General features: G+C 34.3%; 2 protein-coding genes and 1 pseudogene across 2 annotated transcripts; 2 read left to right on the forward strand and 1 right to left on the reverse strand.

Moving 5' to 3' along the window:
- Nucleotides 1-4454: 4454 nt before the first annotated feature.
- LOC110650752 (COP9 signalosome complex subunit 8) lies at nucleotides 4455-7496 on the reverse strand. The gene is made up of 5 exons (XM_058151022.1): nucleotides 7339-7496; nucleotides 7095-7174; nucleotides 6639-6820; nucleotides 5613-5720; nucleotides 4455-4732 (listed from the first exon to the last, which is right to left on the reverse strand). The coding sequence occupies exons 1-5, from the start codon at nucleotides 7420-7422 to the stop codon at nucleotides 4593-4595; spliced, it is 594 nt and encodes a 197-aa protein (XP_058007005.1). The 5' UTR covers nucleotides 7423-7496; the 3' UTR covers nucleotides 4455-4592.
- A 3875-nt stretch (nucleotides 7497-11371) lies between these two features.
- Nucleotides 11372-12319, forward strand: LOC131182218 (uncharacterized). Its single transcript, XM_058151023.1, has 2 exons — nucleotides 11372-11616; nucleotides 11691-12319. Exon 2 carries the CDS (start codon nucleotides 11747-11749, stop codon nucleotides 12317-12319), a length of 573 nt encoding a protein of 190 aa, XP_058007006.1. The 5' UTR covers nucleotides 11372-11616; nucleotides 11691-11746.
- Nucleotides 12320-12552: 233 nt separating this feature from the next.
- On the forward strand, nucleotides 12553-16203 carry LOC131181989 (uncharacterized; annotated as a pseudogene).
- The last annotated feature ends 559 nt before the right edge of the window (nucleotides 16204-16762 follow it).

The following is a 16762-nucleotide window of genomic DNA, read 5'->3' on the forward strand; positions in this document are numbered from 1 at the left end:
ATTTAACTGCAATTTATTAAATTCAACAATTACATTTTTTATTTTTAAATAAAAATTTAATTCAAAATGATACAAACAATTCTAATTTAATTATAATATGATTTTAACTAATTTTTATTAATTTTAATTTAACTTCAACATTAAGAATAAATTTTATCAGCAGTTATTTAACTTTGTTTATAGTTTCATTTTAATCATTATATTTTAATTGATTTTAATAAAATCACTTATTTTTTATTTTTTTTACTAATAATCATTCAAATTAAAATCCAATGGAATTCCAATAAAACCCATATATGATGTGCGTCTTTAAATCATAAAAAAATATTTATTTTTATAAAATCTAATTCAAATTTATTTTTTTTCAAATTCTTTTTTATCTAAAAATAGAAATTAGTAAATATAATAACAGGTATAGAGATAAAATTTATTTTTTTATTTATTTTTTATTTGATTTAAAAAAATAATTTTTTTATAATTTAAATCACGTCATATAAAAGTGAAATTCTACCAAATTTTAGTACGATTGACTGTTAATAAAAAAATAAAAAAAAAATTAATTTTATTAAAATAAATTAAAACATAATGATTAAAATAAAATAATTAATAAAATTAGTAACTGCTGGATAAATTTATCTCAATTTTAAATATCATTATTTAAAATAATCATAAAAAATAATTAAAAAATCTCAATTAATATAATAAAATAACATTAACATAGTCGGCTCCCTAAATCCAAGGTTTCTAACCGACTTGTTCTACAACTTGGCAAGTTAGGATTTCCTAATCCTCTCAGGACACGCTATTGCAAGTTCCCCTCTACAAGTATCAAACTCATCCCCCTCTCCGATTCAATTCTCTCCCTCTGTGATCTTCAAGACAATGGCAAAGCTTTCTTCGACATTCCAAAACAAGCCAACCCAGAAGAAGAAGAGAAAGAATATCTGCTTCTCAGACTGGGAATTGGACGTGGCTCACCTGCTCCTGCAACTAAGCAAAGCCTACAGCCTCCACCACCAGGGCGGTGGCGATGGAGGTGATGCTTCTTCTTATTCCCCTGTCCTGCAAGAGACTTTTGAAGAGGAAGAAGATGCGTATCCCAAGCGAAGGATAAAGAGGTTGAAGCTGGTTGATCAGATTTACAAGTCCACCAAACCCATTACTTGCTAGAAAAGGAAGATGAGGTCTTCAGGATTTTGTGCATATATGTGCCTGAAAAATTTTGTATCTTCCTGTTTTATTATCTGAATTAAGCATTGTAATCCTCTGTAAATGTGTTGGAAATCCAGTTTTCAACTTGCAATTATGATTGGGATTGAGATTGAGCTGTGGACTTCCTGCTTCTATTAGGTAATAGCTGTAGGTGGACACAACAAATTTTTGGTGAATGTATCAATGACTTATCAGAATTAGGCCTTTGATAAGATTAAATTTCTAGGAAAATTCAGTTTGAAATTTTAACGGGGTAACCATGTTAAACCTTTAAATGGAGAGTGCATATGAACTTGGCATTGACTGATTCATACTCACTTCTCAATTTGTTTATTTATTTACTTATCGAATTAAACTCGAGTTTAATTTTTAAATTTATTTAATAAATGAGATCGATTTAAATTTTTATTAATATTTAATTTATTTATAAGATTATAAATCAGTTTACTTAAAGACTCATAAATTAACTTATTTATATATATTGATATATTAATTATATATATATATATATATATATAATTGTAACTAATTATAAAATAATTCTCTCTTCTTCTCTCTCCTTTTTTATTCCTTCAAATTTTTTTTTTGACGGTTACCGATAAATTTCTCATTGTGGCTACTCCTACATCAATTTTTTTTAATAAACTCTTATATCTATATCCATTATGAACATATATAAAGTTATGTTTCTAATATTGAGATCGTGTTCTTCCTATTATTGAAGTTTTATTTTCTCCCTTAATAAACTTTTAATTTTTCTATTCTACTTAGACTATCTCTAAATCTAAAATTTTAATTGACTATATATATATATATATATTTTTTTTTTTTTTTTTTTTTTTTCAGTGTTCATCTTATCATTAATTGTCAAATTTTATAAAAAAAAGTGAATTTTTTTATTGCAAGTTTTGCGGTTCCTAGGGGAGAACTTTTCTCCGACCTGTTTGGCCCTGGGTTAGGTTGCATGTTCCTTCTATGTATTGTGTTGTTTTCTTATAGGGAGGTTGCTTCAGTTGTTGTGTTAAAAGAAGGTCACCCGAGAGTTCAAAAGTCAACCAAATGAGTACTGTCCAGAGGGGCTATAAGAAAATGAGAGGCCACTGGGCTCTGCCTTCTTCTCTTTTTTTTCTTCTCCCTTAAAGCTCTAGATCTAGGGGCATTGTTACTATCTGGAAAGATTTAGTGGTCACTAGGATGGCGGTCTCCTTCGACCTTGGTTTTGATTGAGCTTTCATCATTAGATCTAGTCGCGCTATGGCTTAGGAGATTTGGCTTTGCTTCCCCAGATGCTTCCTATCACTTTGATCTTGGTGGCAGTGCTACCATTACCCGTGCTTTTTTTTATCTTAGAGAGGTCTTCTAGCTTGCTCTTCTCGTCACCTTGGATTGCTGTTTTGGGGGGACTCTCTTTCAAGTGGGTTTAATCGTGTTTTTGTCCCTTCGGTGCTTCATTATGACTTGTCTCTCCCAGGTGAAGTCTGGCTGTTTCTTCTGCAATGCTTTCTTCTACAGCGTGTTGTGGCTCTTCTACCAACTTATGGGTCTAAATATGGGTCCTTCCTCTGTTAAGGTTTCTGTTGATGGGCTTAAACAGGGGCAGACGCACACATAGCTTGAGGATGGCCCTGCCCCCTTATACACCTATTGTTCTCTCTTGCTGCGCTGCATGCATAGGAGGTGGTGTTGTTATTTCAACAGTGACACTGATGTATGCATTATGTCTATGTAAATTTTGGTCCCTTCACATTTAATTTTGCGTCCGCTCCCCGGCTTAAACTTTCTTTTAGGCTGGGGTTGGACCTTTTTCAGCTAGACCTTGTTAAATTTCTTTTATCACCGTATCACCTTCAGAAAAAAAATATAATAATAATAATAAATAAAATAAAAAAGTAGTTTTTTTAATAATAATAACATAGTCGGCTTCCAAAATCCGCTAACCGACTTGTTCCATGACTTGCTGACTTAGGATTTCCTAATCCTCTCAGGATACGCTATTATAAGTTCCCCTATATAAATATCGAACTCATCTCCAACTCTGATTCAATTCTCTTCGTCTGTAATCTTCAAGACAATGGCAAAGCTTCCTTCAACATTTCAAAACAACACAACCCGTAAGAGGAAGATGAAGAATATCTCTTTCTCTGACTGGGAATTGGACGTGGCTCACCTGCTTCTGCAACTAAGCAACGTCTACAGCCTCCACCACCAGGGCGGTGGCGATGGACTTGATGTTTCTTCTTATTCCCCTGTTCTGCAGGAGATTTTTGGAGAGGAGGAAGATGGGTATCCTAAGCGAAGGATAAAGAGGTTGAAACCGGTTGATCAGATTTACAAGTCCACTAAACCTATTTCTTCCTAGAAAAGCAAGATGAGGTTAACAAGGATTCTGTGTATATAATTTTCCGGTTAAATTATAGTACAGAACAAAGGTCCAAGGCCTGAACAATTTGTATCTTCCTGTATTGTGATCTGACTGAAATTTTGAATCTTCCCGTTTTATAATCAGAATTAAGCATTGTAATCTTGTGTAAATTTGTTGGAAATCGAACAATAATGTTGGCAAACCAGGCACTTGAAAAAAGATGTTTACATCTTTGGAACTTTTGGTAGTGTTCTGATGAAGGGTAGGAAGATGCATGAAAAGAGCAAGACACGCGGCACCAGAAATAAAGAAGATTAGCCAGGGATGTAAGATGTCGAGTTGGGTAGCAAAGAAGAAATCCATAATTATGGCGTTAATGCCTTAATGGTGTGGAGTTTGGAGATGGTGAGGAGGGTCTGATGGGCGAAAGGGTTGCTGAGACGGATCCTTCCTCAGAGACGAGGGTTTCATGGTGTGTAGTGGCGGTGAACTGGTGATGATGGAAGGGAGTGCTATGGTGGGGAGATGGTGGAAGTACATTGAAGGAATGGTGGCAACGCCATTAGCACTTGACGAGGCAGTGGATCCCGCACTGTGAGAAGCGGAAATAATGAGTAAATGAATGCGAAGGCCTCATCCATGGCTGCCTGTTTCATCGTGCGTCTTTGTGACGAGAGTAAAGATGGAAATACATATGCGAGCAGATAGAAGTGGGCTTGTTTGGCCTTACTAATGGAGAAATTTTTTTTTCCCACTTCAGAAAGTTGTATATCATCCACTCGAAAAAAGCTCTCTTGAAATCCTACCTTGAGTGAATTACATCCATTAATTTTCAGCCCTAAAAAAGGTTAATAATGACAGCTCTAGCAAAAGCACCCAATTATGGGGAAAAACTGAATCTTTAATATACTTGCTGCACATACTTGTTCTGAACATATTCCAAGCATTTACTCATTTACTCTAGAGATCTGAATAACTCGGGTAGTCGATAACGGTTTTTACAAGTTTTTATGTATGACTAATGCTCAAGGTGGAATACATATTCTGTCAAACGCTGTAGTTTACTAGAATCCAGTTTCTGTTCTGTCACAATCAGCTGCTTCTTTACAGTTAGCATCCGGGATGCAGGATCAACAGTCCAACCTTGCTGCAGTACATCTGCATATGAGAACAGAATTTCATTTGCAACATGTAGAGCTTACTCAAATACTATATTATTTGCTAACTAAGTGTAATTAAACAATCCATCAGTTTACACACACGCGCGCGCGCATGTGTAAACCTTGCATATTAGGTCCTCAATCTAAAAGCTTCCTATCAAAGCACTTGCCACAGATTTCAGTTCAGTAAATCATTTAGAATTCCAGAAATAAAAACAATTTGTTAGTCATCCTTTTGATCTTTAAAAAGGCTACAAGTGATGTTAAAAATGTTGCTCAAGCTTTTATAAAGCCCAGAATTGAATGAAATATCTGTCAGGGTCCCTAATCAGGACAGGTTTCTTCTCCAAACATTACAACAGCCTCCCACAGTTTGCGTTCAAGTAAAACTGGAGACATCTTAATTGGTTATAGCCTTTGTAGTCAGATTGGGCATCTTGTTAGTCCCCTTAAACGTCAAGGACCAGATGCCAAGTTCTGCTTAGTGACCTTCATATGGTCAGAGAATCAGATTAGGCCATCTATGACTCCCACTAGCAGAAAAGTAAATGTAGTTGAGACTGTTGCTTCTAACAGTATCGTCTCTTGCACACTTTCTCATCTTTGTATGTCTAGTTTGCATAAACTCTCTCTCTCTCTCTCTCTCTCTCTCTCTCTCTCTTTATCTCTCTCTCTCTCCCATTTTTAAGTGTACTGTGCTCAAATGCATGTGAGCATGTTATTGGATAAGATTTCAACCTTAGAACAACATGACAGGCTCAACACATGAATTATTGGATAAAAATAGACCCATATCTGAATTAATTTTGATATTGTTCTACTGTCTGTCTTGGATGATAATTGGAGCAAATATGGCAAAAGAAGCAACAGAATCTTACAGTTTGCAGCATCATCCTCATTCATTCCCAAAAAGCGAGCAGTGTCTTCGATGCTTATTGTTGAATAAGCAGACAGCAACAACTGAAACATCCTCTTGGTGTAAACCTCTGCATATAAGAATGATCAAAACAGTTATGGAGCCAACAATCTCAGCACGAAACAGCAAAACCAACGATGGTTTCACATTTGAAAAAGTCTGAAATAAAAAAGAACATCTGTAAGCTTTTCATCACATTGACAATTAAAACGCAAATGAATACACGTTGAATTCAAAGTTGAACCAGTTCCAATGTTTTGTTGCATGCCACTCACTGATACGTGGCATTTGATTTCAGATATAATAGCTTCAAAACATCCAAGAGCTTGTTCAAACTAAGAAAACATTAAGAATATTGAATAGTTTCTTCTCTTACAGTTTCACAATTTTTTTTAATCCAAACATATGTTCTGTAATAGAACTTTTAGGAAGGTTTAGCTGGTGTCCCAGGACATGAGTTTGATTTAGCACCATGAATTCATCATACTATGCAAGTAGATAAATCTCTTATCTCTCAAAGATGATGAAATTAATGAGCTTCGTAGATCCATTTTCTGCATTTCTGTTTAACAGATACCCAAAGAATCTCCCTTCCTCAGGATGAAGGAAGAAAGGAAACTCTTTTAGTTAAGTTTGAAATAAGCTAAGGGAGAAGAGATGTTTGGGGTGACAAGGAGCAATTAGAGCTTGGGGAACTATACTTTTTTGTTTGCTCCTGAAAAACCAAACCAATGAGTAAAAAATCATTATTCTATATAGCATGAGGTTCCCAAATTGCATGATATAGGGAGAAATAGAACTACATAGCCTTTCCTTTACACAGCATGAGAGATTAGGGTGTCGCATTCCAAATTCGTGTTTCTATATAGACATCCATTCATTTTATTAACATTCATGACATTCAAAACAAAGTAATATCCGTCAATCATCAAGCAACTAAAACTATAAGAACATATTAATTGTGTTACAAGAGTTATGGAAAAGTCACCAGAAAATGCAGCAACAAGAACCCGAGTTTCTTGACTCCAATCAAAACCACGGATAGCCTCATACACGCCTGCATAGTCACGTGTCCATAATCTCTGCCCAATTCTCCAAGCAGCAGCCACTTCCGGCTGGCTTTCTTTGATAGCGGAGGGTATTGATTTCCAGAGGAATCGAGCACTGTTACTGTACGATCATCACTCAACAGATGAAAACCCCTATACTACACTAAAATCCCAGAAATACAAAATCATCTAATTTCAAAACAACAAATTCTAAGAACCAAATAACTGAATAATAAGTCCACCCAAAAAAATAAAAAATTGCAAAACACCCAATCCCTTTAAAATCTCAAATTGCAAACAATATATCAAATTTCAAATCCACCATATTACATCTCAAACTAAGAGAGAGAGAGAGAGAGAGAGAGAGAGAGAGAGAGAGGTATTAATTAACTTACATATCATTAACATAAATGTGGCCAAGAAGATGAATCTGATAAGGCCATTCGTCCTGAAAAGGAATCCCCTCAGCTGCGAACTGAAAACAGAAAAAGGGAAGTAGGGTTTCGATTAGGGATATAATTAAGAAAAAGGGTACTGAAAACTTGACCAGAATTAGAAGAAAGTAAAATGCATATATTAAAGCACACAGTAGAGCGAGAAATTGACTAATAAAAAAATAACTAAAAGAAGAAAATTTGCCTTGAGCATGAGTTCGTCGCAGATATCAGAAATCTTATCATAGGATTTGGAGGACAATGCCTCTGTGAGCGGAGTGAAATCCATGGTTGCCTGTATCGCTTACTGGCTTCTTTGCAGAGATAGAGTACAAATCTGAAAAATTCAAGCTTTATATAATTGTGTTTTTTTTTTTTTAACTGAAATTATACGACTTTAACCTTTTTTAACTTTCATTTTTTTTATTAATAGATTTCTTAGGCTGATTTGTTTTGCAGAAATAATTTTTTATATTTTTTTGTGTTTAATATTAAAAAAATAAATTAACAGATAATATTTATTTAATAAATTTAAAGGATGAAAATATTTTTATTTTTTAAATTTTAATTATTTTGTTAAAATATAAAAATATTTGTACACTAAATATTATAAAATATTTTTTTAGAAATTTTTTTTTGAAAACTTTTTTTATATAAATTATTATGCAAGAAATAAATTGAGTCATAATTTCTAAATTTTTATATATTGTATTTAAAAAAAAATAGATGGCATTTGCATTATAAATTCAGGTTTAAAAATGTGCTCTATTGAAATATTTAATGATCCTTAAATAAAATCGTTATTTATCCCTTAAAATTATGTAATAATTATTAATAAGTTTTTACTGTTTAAAAATCTAATTAATTCTAAATTTTTTAAAAAATATTTTTTTAAAATATTACTTAAGATTTTTTATTTTTATTTTTATTTTTATTTATTGAGTAAATTTTATATTCTGTTTTATTTTATTAAAAAATATCCCAATTTCAATTTTATTTTACAATTTTTTTTAACTTATTAGATTTTCAAGTTAAAAAAATTATTTTTTTTATTTCATTTCCTCTTATATTTCAATCATTATTTGAATTTATCACAAAAATATCAATGTTATCACACGACGTATTCTTTATTAAAATGTATTGAAAAAACATTTATAGATATTAACTTATAATTTAGAAAAAAATTTTAATCTGCAAAATTTATTATTATAAATTGGAGAGATAATTTTTTAATAATAAATTAAAATTAAGAAATAAAAATGAAATTCGAAATAAAGTTTAGGTAATGCTATAAAAATAACTCGGTAATTATTTGCAGTAGCAAAGAACGGGTAGTCGTTTAATTAGATCATCGGTTTAGTAGATGACCTGCCATTCTAGTTTTCATAGCGATCTCTGCCGCTAGAGACGCTGCCGGTTTGATATATATATATAGTTCCGCACTTGAACGGCGACAAGCTTCCATCGAATCTCCAGTGTCGCATGGGACTTGGCTTCACTGCGGGGTTTCGGATTGTGCAACTGGTCTTTAGATGTATCAGTCAAAGAACCTGTGTTCGTTCCTTTGAAAAAAACGACAATGGTCTTTTTATCATTATTTTTTGGTTTATTGGGCTCTAAGACTCAGCATAAGCTCATTGATTCGTTCTTGTCTCCGTTGATAGATGAAGAATTGTTAAACAAAGGCCGAGTGCCGGCCTGCCAAAAGTGGGTTTGCAGGCGAAAAGGGAAAAATCTGAAAAAAGATTAGTAGAGCATTGTAAGTTAAATCAGCCAGCTTTAATATGTCAGCATTCAGCATGCAATACAAGCACTAGCAGCAGACTATGAAGCACGGAAACTGTACTGAGTCACGTTTCCCAGTGTCGAAAACATTTCTGACGAGGAAACGAACTGACACGGCCCGTAAATGTTTCCAGGCCGTTTCCAAAAATATTAAAAATCGGAAACGCGTTTCCGGCAATGGAAACTCGTTTCTTTAAAGAAAATAAAAAAAAAAAAAAAGAAAAATGGATAGGTTAAAATCGATTACTTCACAGTTCACAACATTCACCAACAGAAAAGGAAGAAGAAGAAAAAGAAAAAGAAAAGGAGTACCTCCAAGGCTTCAACGGCAGTCGGCAGCGTCCAGTTCGTAACGCAGGTAAGAATCACAACACTATCTTTCTCTTCTTTTTTCTCTGATCTGCCATATTAACTCTTTTCTCTCTTGTCAACAGAAGAAGAAGAAGAAGATGCAGCAGCCCAACGGAGAACATCAAAAGGTAAGTGGCGTTTCCTTTTTTTTTTTTCTTCCCGATTGTGAACGAGGGTAATTAGGTTTATATTGGGGTGGTTTTATTAATTTATTATTATTTAATTTATTATTTTTTTTATTATTAATTTATTATTTTCCTTTTTTAATTTTTTTGTAAAATAATTTTATCAAGCAATTTTTATTAATTAATTACAATTTTATTCCATTAATTAATCATAAATTTATCATATTTAATATCAATTTTTTTTCTCTAAATGTATATTCCATAATTAGATTTTTCTCAAACTAAATTTGAGGAGTTATCATAAATTATTTTTTTTTTAAAAGATAAAATTTTTTTTTCCCAAATTCACTAAAAATTTTCAAGATTTGCCATATTTTTACAATCAATATTTTGAAGGAAATTAAGGACAAATGTAAATATATTTTTTAAGTTATTTTTAAAATTATAAAATTTCAAGTTTAAATTCTAATTAATGATAAATAAAAAAAGTTCCAACATTCAAAATTTGTATTTTATATTAATATATTTTATATTTTTGTAATAGTTTATATATAATGTGTTTAATATAATTTGTTTTAATGTATCGTTATATTATATATTAAAATTTTTTATAATATAGTCAATTTATTCAATTCTATTATTTAATTCTTTAATCATTTAATATATAATTTGAATTGTGCTTTAATCCTTAGTATATAATTTGTTTAAATAATTTATAAATTGTATAAAATTGCATTTTCTTCTTGTCAGTTTGATACGACAATATTTGACTGGATTCTTCGAACTCAAATTCTACCCAAGCAAATAGCACTAGTGCCACTTCTTCAAAAACTAGGGAGAAAGAATTTAATCATCTGTGGAGATATGTAACTAAACTAGAGAAAACTGGAGAAGGAGGGGGTAATTGTAAATGGATATGCAATTTTTGTGGACAAGAAAAGCAAGGAACTTATACTAGAGTGAGGGCTCATTTATTGAAAATCACTGGAAAAGGGATTAGTGTGTGCAAAAAAGTGATGAACGATAATATTTCTGAAATGAGGAAACAGAAGGATGAGGCAACAAACAAAATTACCAATTCACAATCTAGGCGAGTTTCTTTGCCTATTAGTATAACTTCTGTTCCTTCATTGAATATAACTGAACCAAGTATTTCAGCAGCTTTGAAGAAAAGAAAAGTTAATGATTCTCCTCTTGGTAGAGCTTTTGACTTGCAAACTAGAGCTCAATTAGATGCAGAGATTGCTAGAATGTTCTACACTGGGGGTCTACCTTTTAATTTTGCTAGAAATTCTTATTATGTGAGTTCTTATTCTTTTGCTGCTAATCATGTTTTGGGTGGTTATGTGCCGCCTGGTTATAACAAATTGAGAACCACATTACTTCAGCAAGAAAAAGCAAATATAGAGAGGTTGCTTGAACCAATTGTTTTGGTGAAGTGAAAGATAAGCAATTTATTGCTAATTTGCTAAAAGAAGTAATTGATGAGGTGGGTCATCAAAAAGTGGTACAAGTCATTAATGATAATGCTTCAAATTGTAAAAGTGCTGGAGAAATCATTGAGGGAATGTTTCCACATATTTATTGGACTCCTTGTGTTGTACACACTCTTAATCTTGTTTTGAAGAATATATGTGCAGCAAAAAATTTGGAAACTAATCAAGAAACTTATGATGTGTGTCACTGGATCACTGAAATCCATGGGGATGCTTTGCAAATCAAGAATTTTATAATGAATCATTCCGTGAGGCTTGCAATTTATAATCGGTTTAGCCCTTTGAAATTGCTTTCAGTTGCTGACACTCGTTTTGCTTCTATTGTTGTGATGCTTAAAAGATTTAAACTTATTAGGCGTGCTTTAGAAGCAATGGTTATGAGTGATCAATGGGCTCAATACCGAGAAGATGACCAAGGCAAAACTAGATTTGTTCGTGATAAAGTGGTAGATGAGGATTGGTGGGAAAAGGTTGATTAATCATTGCTTTTACTGGGCCCATTTATGACATGATCAGAGTTTGTGACACAGACAAACCATGCCTTCATTTGGTTTATGAGTTGTGGGATTCTATGATTGAAAAGGTGAAGCAAGTTATTTTTTATCATGAAGGAAAGCAAGCAGATAGGTTTTCTCCTTTTTATTATGTGGTTCATCGAATTCTTGTTGATCGTTGGGCAAAGAGCAACACTCCCCTTCATTGTTTAGCCCATTCATTAAATCCAAGGTAAATTTCTAACTTACATACTCATCTTGTTGTTCTAATTTTTTTTTTCTGAATTTATTTTCTTATTTTTGAAGATTTTATCGTGAAAAATGGCTTCAAGAGGGAGAAGGTAGAGTGCCTCCTCATATGGATGGAGAAGTATAAACTGAGAGAATTAAATGCTTTAGGAGGATTTTTTTCTAATGAAGATGAGCGAATTAGAGCAAATGATGAATTTGCAAATTTTTCTTTGAAAAGTGGACCTTTTGCTGATCCTGATTCTATTGGAAGTATGTATGTTATAAATCCTAGGAAATGGTGGGCATGTTTTGGTTCTAATGCACTTTTACTTCAAAGGTTGGCTTTTAAAGTGCTTAGACAACCTACTTCCTCCTCTTGTTGTGAAAGAAATTGGAGTATTTATTCCTTCATTCATTCATGCAGAAGGAATAAATTAACTCCAAAACGTGCAGAGGACTTGATTTTTATCCATAATAATCTTCGTCTTTTGTCGAGAAACTCCTCCCAATATTATGATAGGAAGACAAAATTGTGGGATGTTTGTGGTGATCAATTTGGGAGTATGGAAGATGTGGGAGTTCTTGAATTTGCCAACCTTTCATTGGATGAACCAGAGTTAGAGTCTGTTTTGTTTGATGAAAATGCAACTACAAGCATGGAGAAGGAGAATGAGAAAGACAGTGAAGTTGAGGAAATGTCATAAATTTTATTATCTTTTCTTTTAACATTTGAATATGTTGTAGTTAATATTTATTTCTTATAAGTATAAAATTTCTAAATATATATTTTTATAGTTGAATTTAAATGTTGATTTAAACTTTATTTATTATTAAACATCTTTCATTATATATATATATTTATTTATTTATAAATATACCCCTATATTTTTTATATGTACACATTTCCCCCACGTTTCCATTTTCTATGTTTTTTAAAATGCCGTTTCCCCTTGTCCGTTTCCGCGTTTCCCGGTGTCCGCGCTTCCGTTTCCGTGCTACATAGGTAGCAGACCTTTGTAGCTTCCCTGCGAGTAGAAGAGCAGAAGCACTCTTGATTCTTCTGTACTCTTTTGTTTCTGAACTCCCTGTAAAAGCTCCCAGCATTTTCTGGGATTTTAGGTTGTGTTTCAAAATCATACACAGTTTCAAGAAATCATGCTAGAAAAATTCTGCCTGTTAAATCTACAGTACAATGCATATCCTACCTTCATTTCCACTCATCTAAACCAAGCCATTTCCTCAACCTCTTCTAAAGATTCTATAACACCCCTAATTTTCAAATTTATTATTTTGTGGGTAAATATTGATATTTTATTTTAATTAAATTTGGAAAAATTATTTGAGATTTTTCGGATTTTAGAAATTGGGTTCGATTTTTCGAAAATATAAAACTTTGATAATTTTTAAAAATTAATTTAAAGACCAAATATATTTGGAGTTTACAAATTTTTCTGTGTTTTCTAAAATTTTTTCGAAATTTTTGGACCTCATTTTCGATTACAAGGCAAAGTAAAAATTCAAAATTTTGTATCATGAATCGAACCGTCCGAATCGAACCAAACCGGATTGGACCAGTCGAATCGGACCAGCCTCCCTCCTTTTCTTCTCTTACCCACGCGTCCCGACCCTCCTTTCTCTCTCTCCCGTTTTCTCTCTCCTCCCTCCTCCCCAGGCCGCGCCGCCACCACCCAGCCCTCCCCACCTCGCCGGCGCGCCGCCCCAGCCTTCCCCCATCGCCTGCCGCCGCCGCTTAGAACACTGGGAAAACGCGCGCGAAGCGCAGCGCGCCGTTTGAGCTTCACGGCCAAAATCCAGCCGATCCGGCCACCGATTGGGCCGAGTCTTGCTTCAAACACCATCTACACCTCGGGAGCTTTCCATAGACACCAAGAACACCAAAATCCATCGAGCGGTTTGTCCAATTTTTATCCGAGAAGTTTTAGCCCATTTCGACTTTTGTGCTAGATTTCTCGCAAACCGTGAACCCCACGAGAAAACCGAGAGTACCAGAGCGCTCCACTCGTCGAGAGTTGTCAAGAGTTTCGCAGTAATATAAATTTCAAAATTTTCTGACACCGTTTTTTGGTGGGTCCCATGAAACTTCGTAGTATTTTTCCGAGCATTAAATGAACTTAGAAAATTCCGTAAAAATTATATACTAACCCCCGTGTTGTGGGTTTCGTGTAGGTATTTTCAATTCGCGGAAATTCGACAGTTGCCCCAGTCTGTGAACTTCCGGCCAGACAGATTGGCTAACGAAAAAGTCTTGAAATTGGATCAAGATTTTGGCTACCCCACCATTGTCAGACGCCCCGAGCGCATTTCCGAGACCGGAATCGGCATAGGTAAACACGAACCTCACTTTTTCTTAATTTTCTAGTGCTTGAATGGGATTAAAAATCCATAAAATATTCATGGTAGCTCAAAAAATTATGATTCTTTTTGCAATAGCTTAGTAATATTGCTAAGGACCGCGGAGCAAAATTTTAAAATTTTTAGAACTTATTTGGGTAGTTTTTGCAAGAGGGTTAAATTATGAGGACTAAACTGTAATTTTACATGTTGTGATTGATGACTGTTCGGATGGGCCCAAGAGGGGCTATGTGATGTGATTGAGTTGTGGATATATAGTTTGTGGATATGGAAGTGTGTTTTAAACTTTTTTGCAGGTTGGGTAAGTCCTAGGTATAGGGGAAACTCTGTCGAATTTTCGGTACGACTTAGGACATCTTTGATCTTTTTCTTAGTTTGTATTGAGTCAAATTTATTAAATAATTATAATAAAATTGTCAGGTGAGTCGGGACAGCCTTTCTCCTCCGCCCAGCCGCCACAGTGACTTCGGTTGAGTCTGTGAGTAAAATATTAATTTTAATTATAATTTCGATATTATTATATGTTCAAGCATGCCCATGCATCACTTATATGTATATATCTATGTAGTTAAACTCTATACACGTTTTATGTTGCATTCATAACTGTTAAAGTGCCATGGATATTGTTGTAGTAATTTGGAGCGCGTGCGTTGGCGTGCATGTGATGTAGTGTTCGCTATGGACAGGACGGGTAGACACGGCTTGAGATCTTCGCTGGGACCCGGTCCTTCGGGGAAGACACGGCTTGAGATTTTCGCTGGGACCCCGATTTGGTTTATTAAGTGAAAGTCCGAGCTTGAGTTCTTCGCTAGCACAGTTTGGATTAAGAGAGCTGTATAGGAGATCAGCTCCCATATATGTATTGTTTGACATTATCGGGTGTGTGAGTGCTCCAAATTACCTTTTTACTGTTATGATGTGAAAATATTGACGATATTGCATTTCACTCCATAGGGTGCATTAGCTTTAGATAGCTATAGAGATTATGGTTAAAATTGATATTATAATCTCTGAGTTGAACGCTCACTCTTGTTCATTATTTTTCCAGGTTACAGGAGGATATTTGTTGTAATTAACCTGCTTTTCTTCTTCGCAGGTCATTTATTAATATTTGTATAATTCTATTAACTCCTAGAATTTCCACATATGTTAGAAATATTTATTTGATTTGGGTCTGTAATATAATTTATCATGTTGGACCTGTAAACTTATTATATACATATATGTTGGACTGGATGAGGGAGCTTAGCTCCCATTTGACTTTATGTTATTATGAGTATGTGGAGGGTGAGCTGAGCTCCCCAATTGATTATATATTGTGTTTACAGGTAGGGTGAGTCAAAAAGTCTCCGTTAAAAGGTCCATTTTATGGCCGAACTCTGTCCGGTTGAATTCTTGAAATTGAGCCCAAATGGGCTTTAGAGTTGGGTTGAGGAATAATTAGGCTTACTACGGGCCTCGGAGGCTTTAGGCTGACCCAAGTCCTAGTGCCGGTCCGGCCCATAGGTTGGGTTGTGACAGATTCCTTGTTTCTTCTTAATTTCTGTTATGAGGATTAGAATTTCATTCCCTTAGCTGTTCGTAACACTCCCCAAGCCGAATGTCACTTTCGAAACCCATGGCAAGCACCCTTCTAATCTTGGATTTAGCTTCGACCCCCGAACAAATGATTACAAAGTGTTGAGAATGGTGAAACTCTCCAGTAATGATGAGACCGTGGTTGAGATTTACTCTCTGAATTCGAATTCTTGGAAAATTCTTAGCAAAGCTGTGTTAAAATATGGCATTGTTACTGCTTACCCACAGGCATTTGGTTTTGGGTTTTGATTTAGGGGAAGAGGTATTTCGACATTATTTTGCCGCAAACTTTTGCAGAGGTAAGGTCTTTGTTTGTGTTTCAGGAGTCAACTATTGCTATACAATAACATGTTATGATTCTATTCAGTGCCATCTGTGGTTGATGAAGAAGTATGGTGTTGTAGGGCCATGGACTAAGCTGCTAAGTTTTGACAATCCATTGGAATCATCAAAATTACTAATGGCAATTGGAATTAGGAAAACTGGAGCATTACTTTCAGGATTCCAGGGAGGACAGCTTGCTTCATATGATGAAGAGAGCCAGAAGATCAAGCATTGGATTCATCAGAAACCAGGCACTTATTTTCTGCAGACTTGTGAGCAAAGCCTAGTGTTACTTGACAAAGAAAATCGTTAGTAATGCAACTTGTGATTAGGGAGGAAGCAAAGAGGGTCAAAAACGGTTTCTGCTAATAAGAAATATTTTCTTTCCAAATGTTTCTGATTAACAACTATTTCAATGTTTGCTACCCTGTCTGTGTTTATAGTCTGTGTTGATCTGTGAGCTGTTTTGACGTGGGTGACGAGGTTTTTCCACGCCAATCTGCTACCATAAAGTTAACACGAGAAGATTGGATCAGTGATTTTGTTTAAGGAGTCGACCATTGCTATTTTCATCTAGATTACCATTGTCATCGGTGGCTGATGAAGAGGTATGGTGACTTTGTGTCATGGACTAAGCTGTTCATTGATGAGACTCAAGAGGGATCACTACCAAGGACGTTAAGATTTAGAAGAAGTGGAGAACTACTGTTGAGCTTCAGTTAAGTGGAGATTGTTTTATATAATTTAGAGAACCAGCAGACCAAGAGCCTTGGGATTGATAAGAATCTACATGAGTTTATATTCAATGTTACTTAATAAAGCTCACCGCTAGGCATGCAGGCAAAATGCAAGACAGGTCAAGAGTATACTAA

Source organism: Hevea brasiliensis, chromosome 8, assembly GCF_030052815.1.
Source record: "Hevea brasiliensis isolate MT/VB/25A 57/8 chromosome 8, ASM3005281v1, whole genome shotgun sequence".
In the NCBI taxonomy this organism is placed as follows: Eukaryota; Viridiplantae; Streptophyta; class Magnoliopsida; order Malpighiales; family Euphorbiaceae; genus Hevea; species Hevea brasiliensis.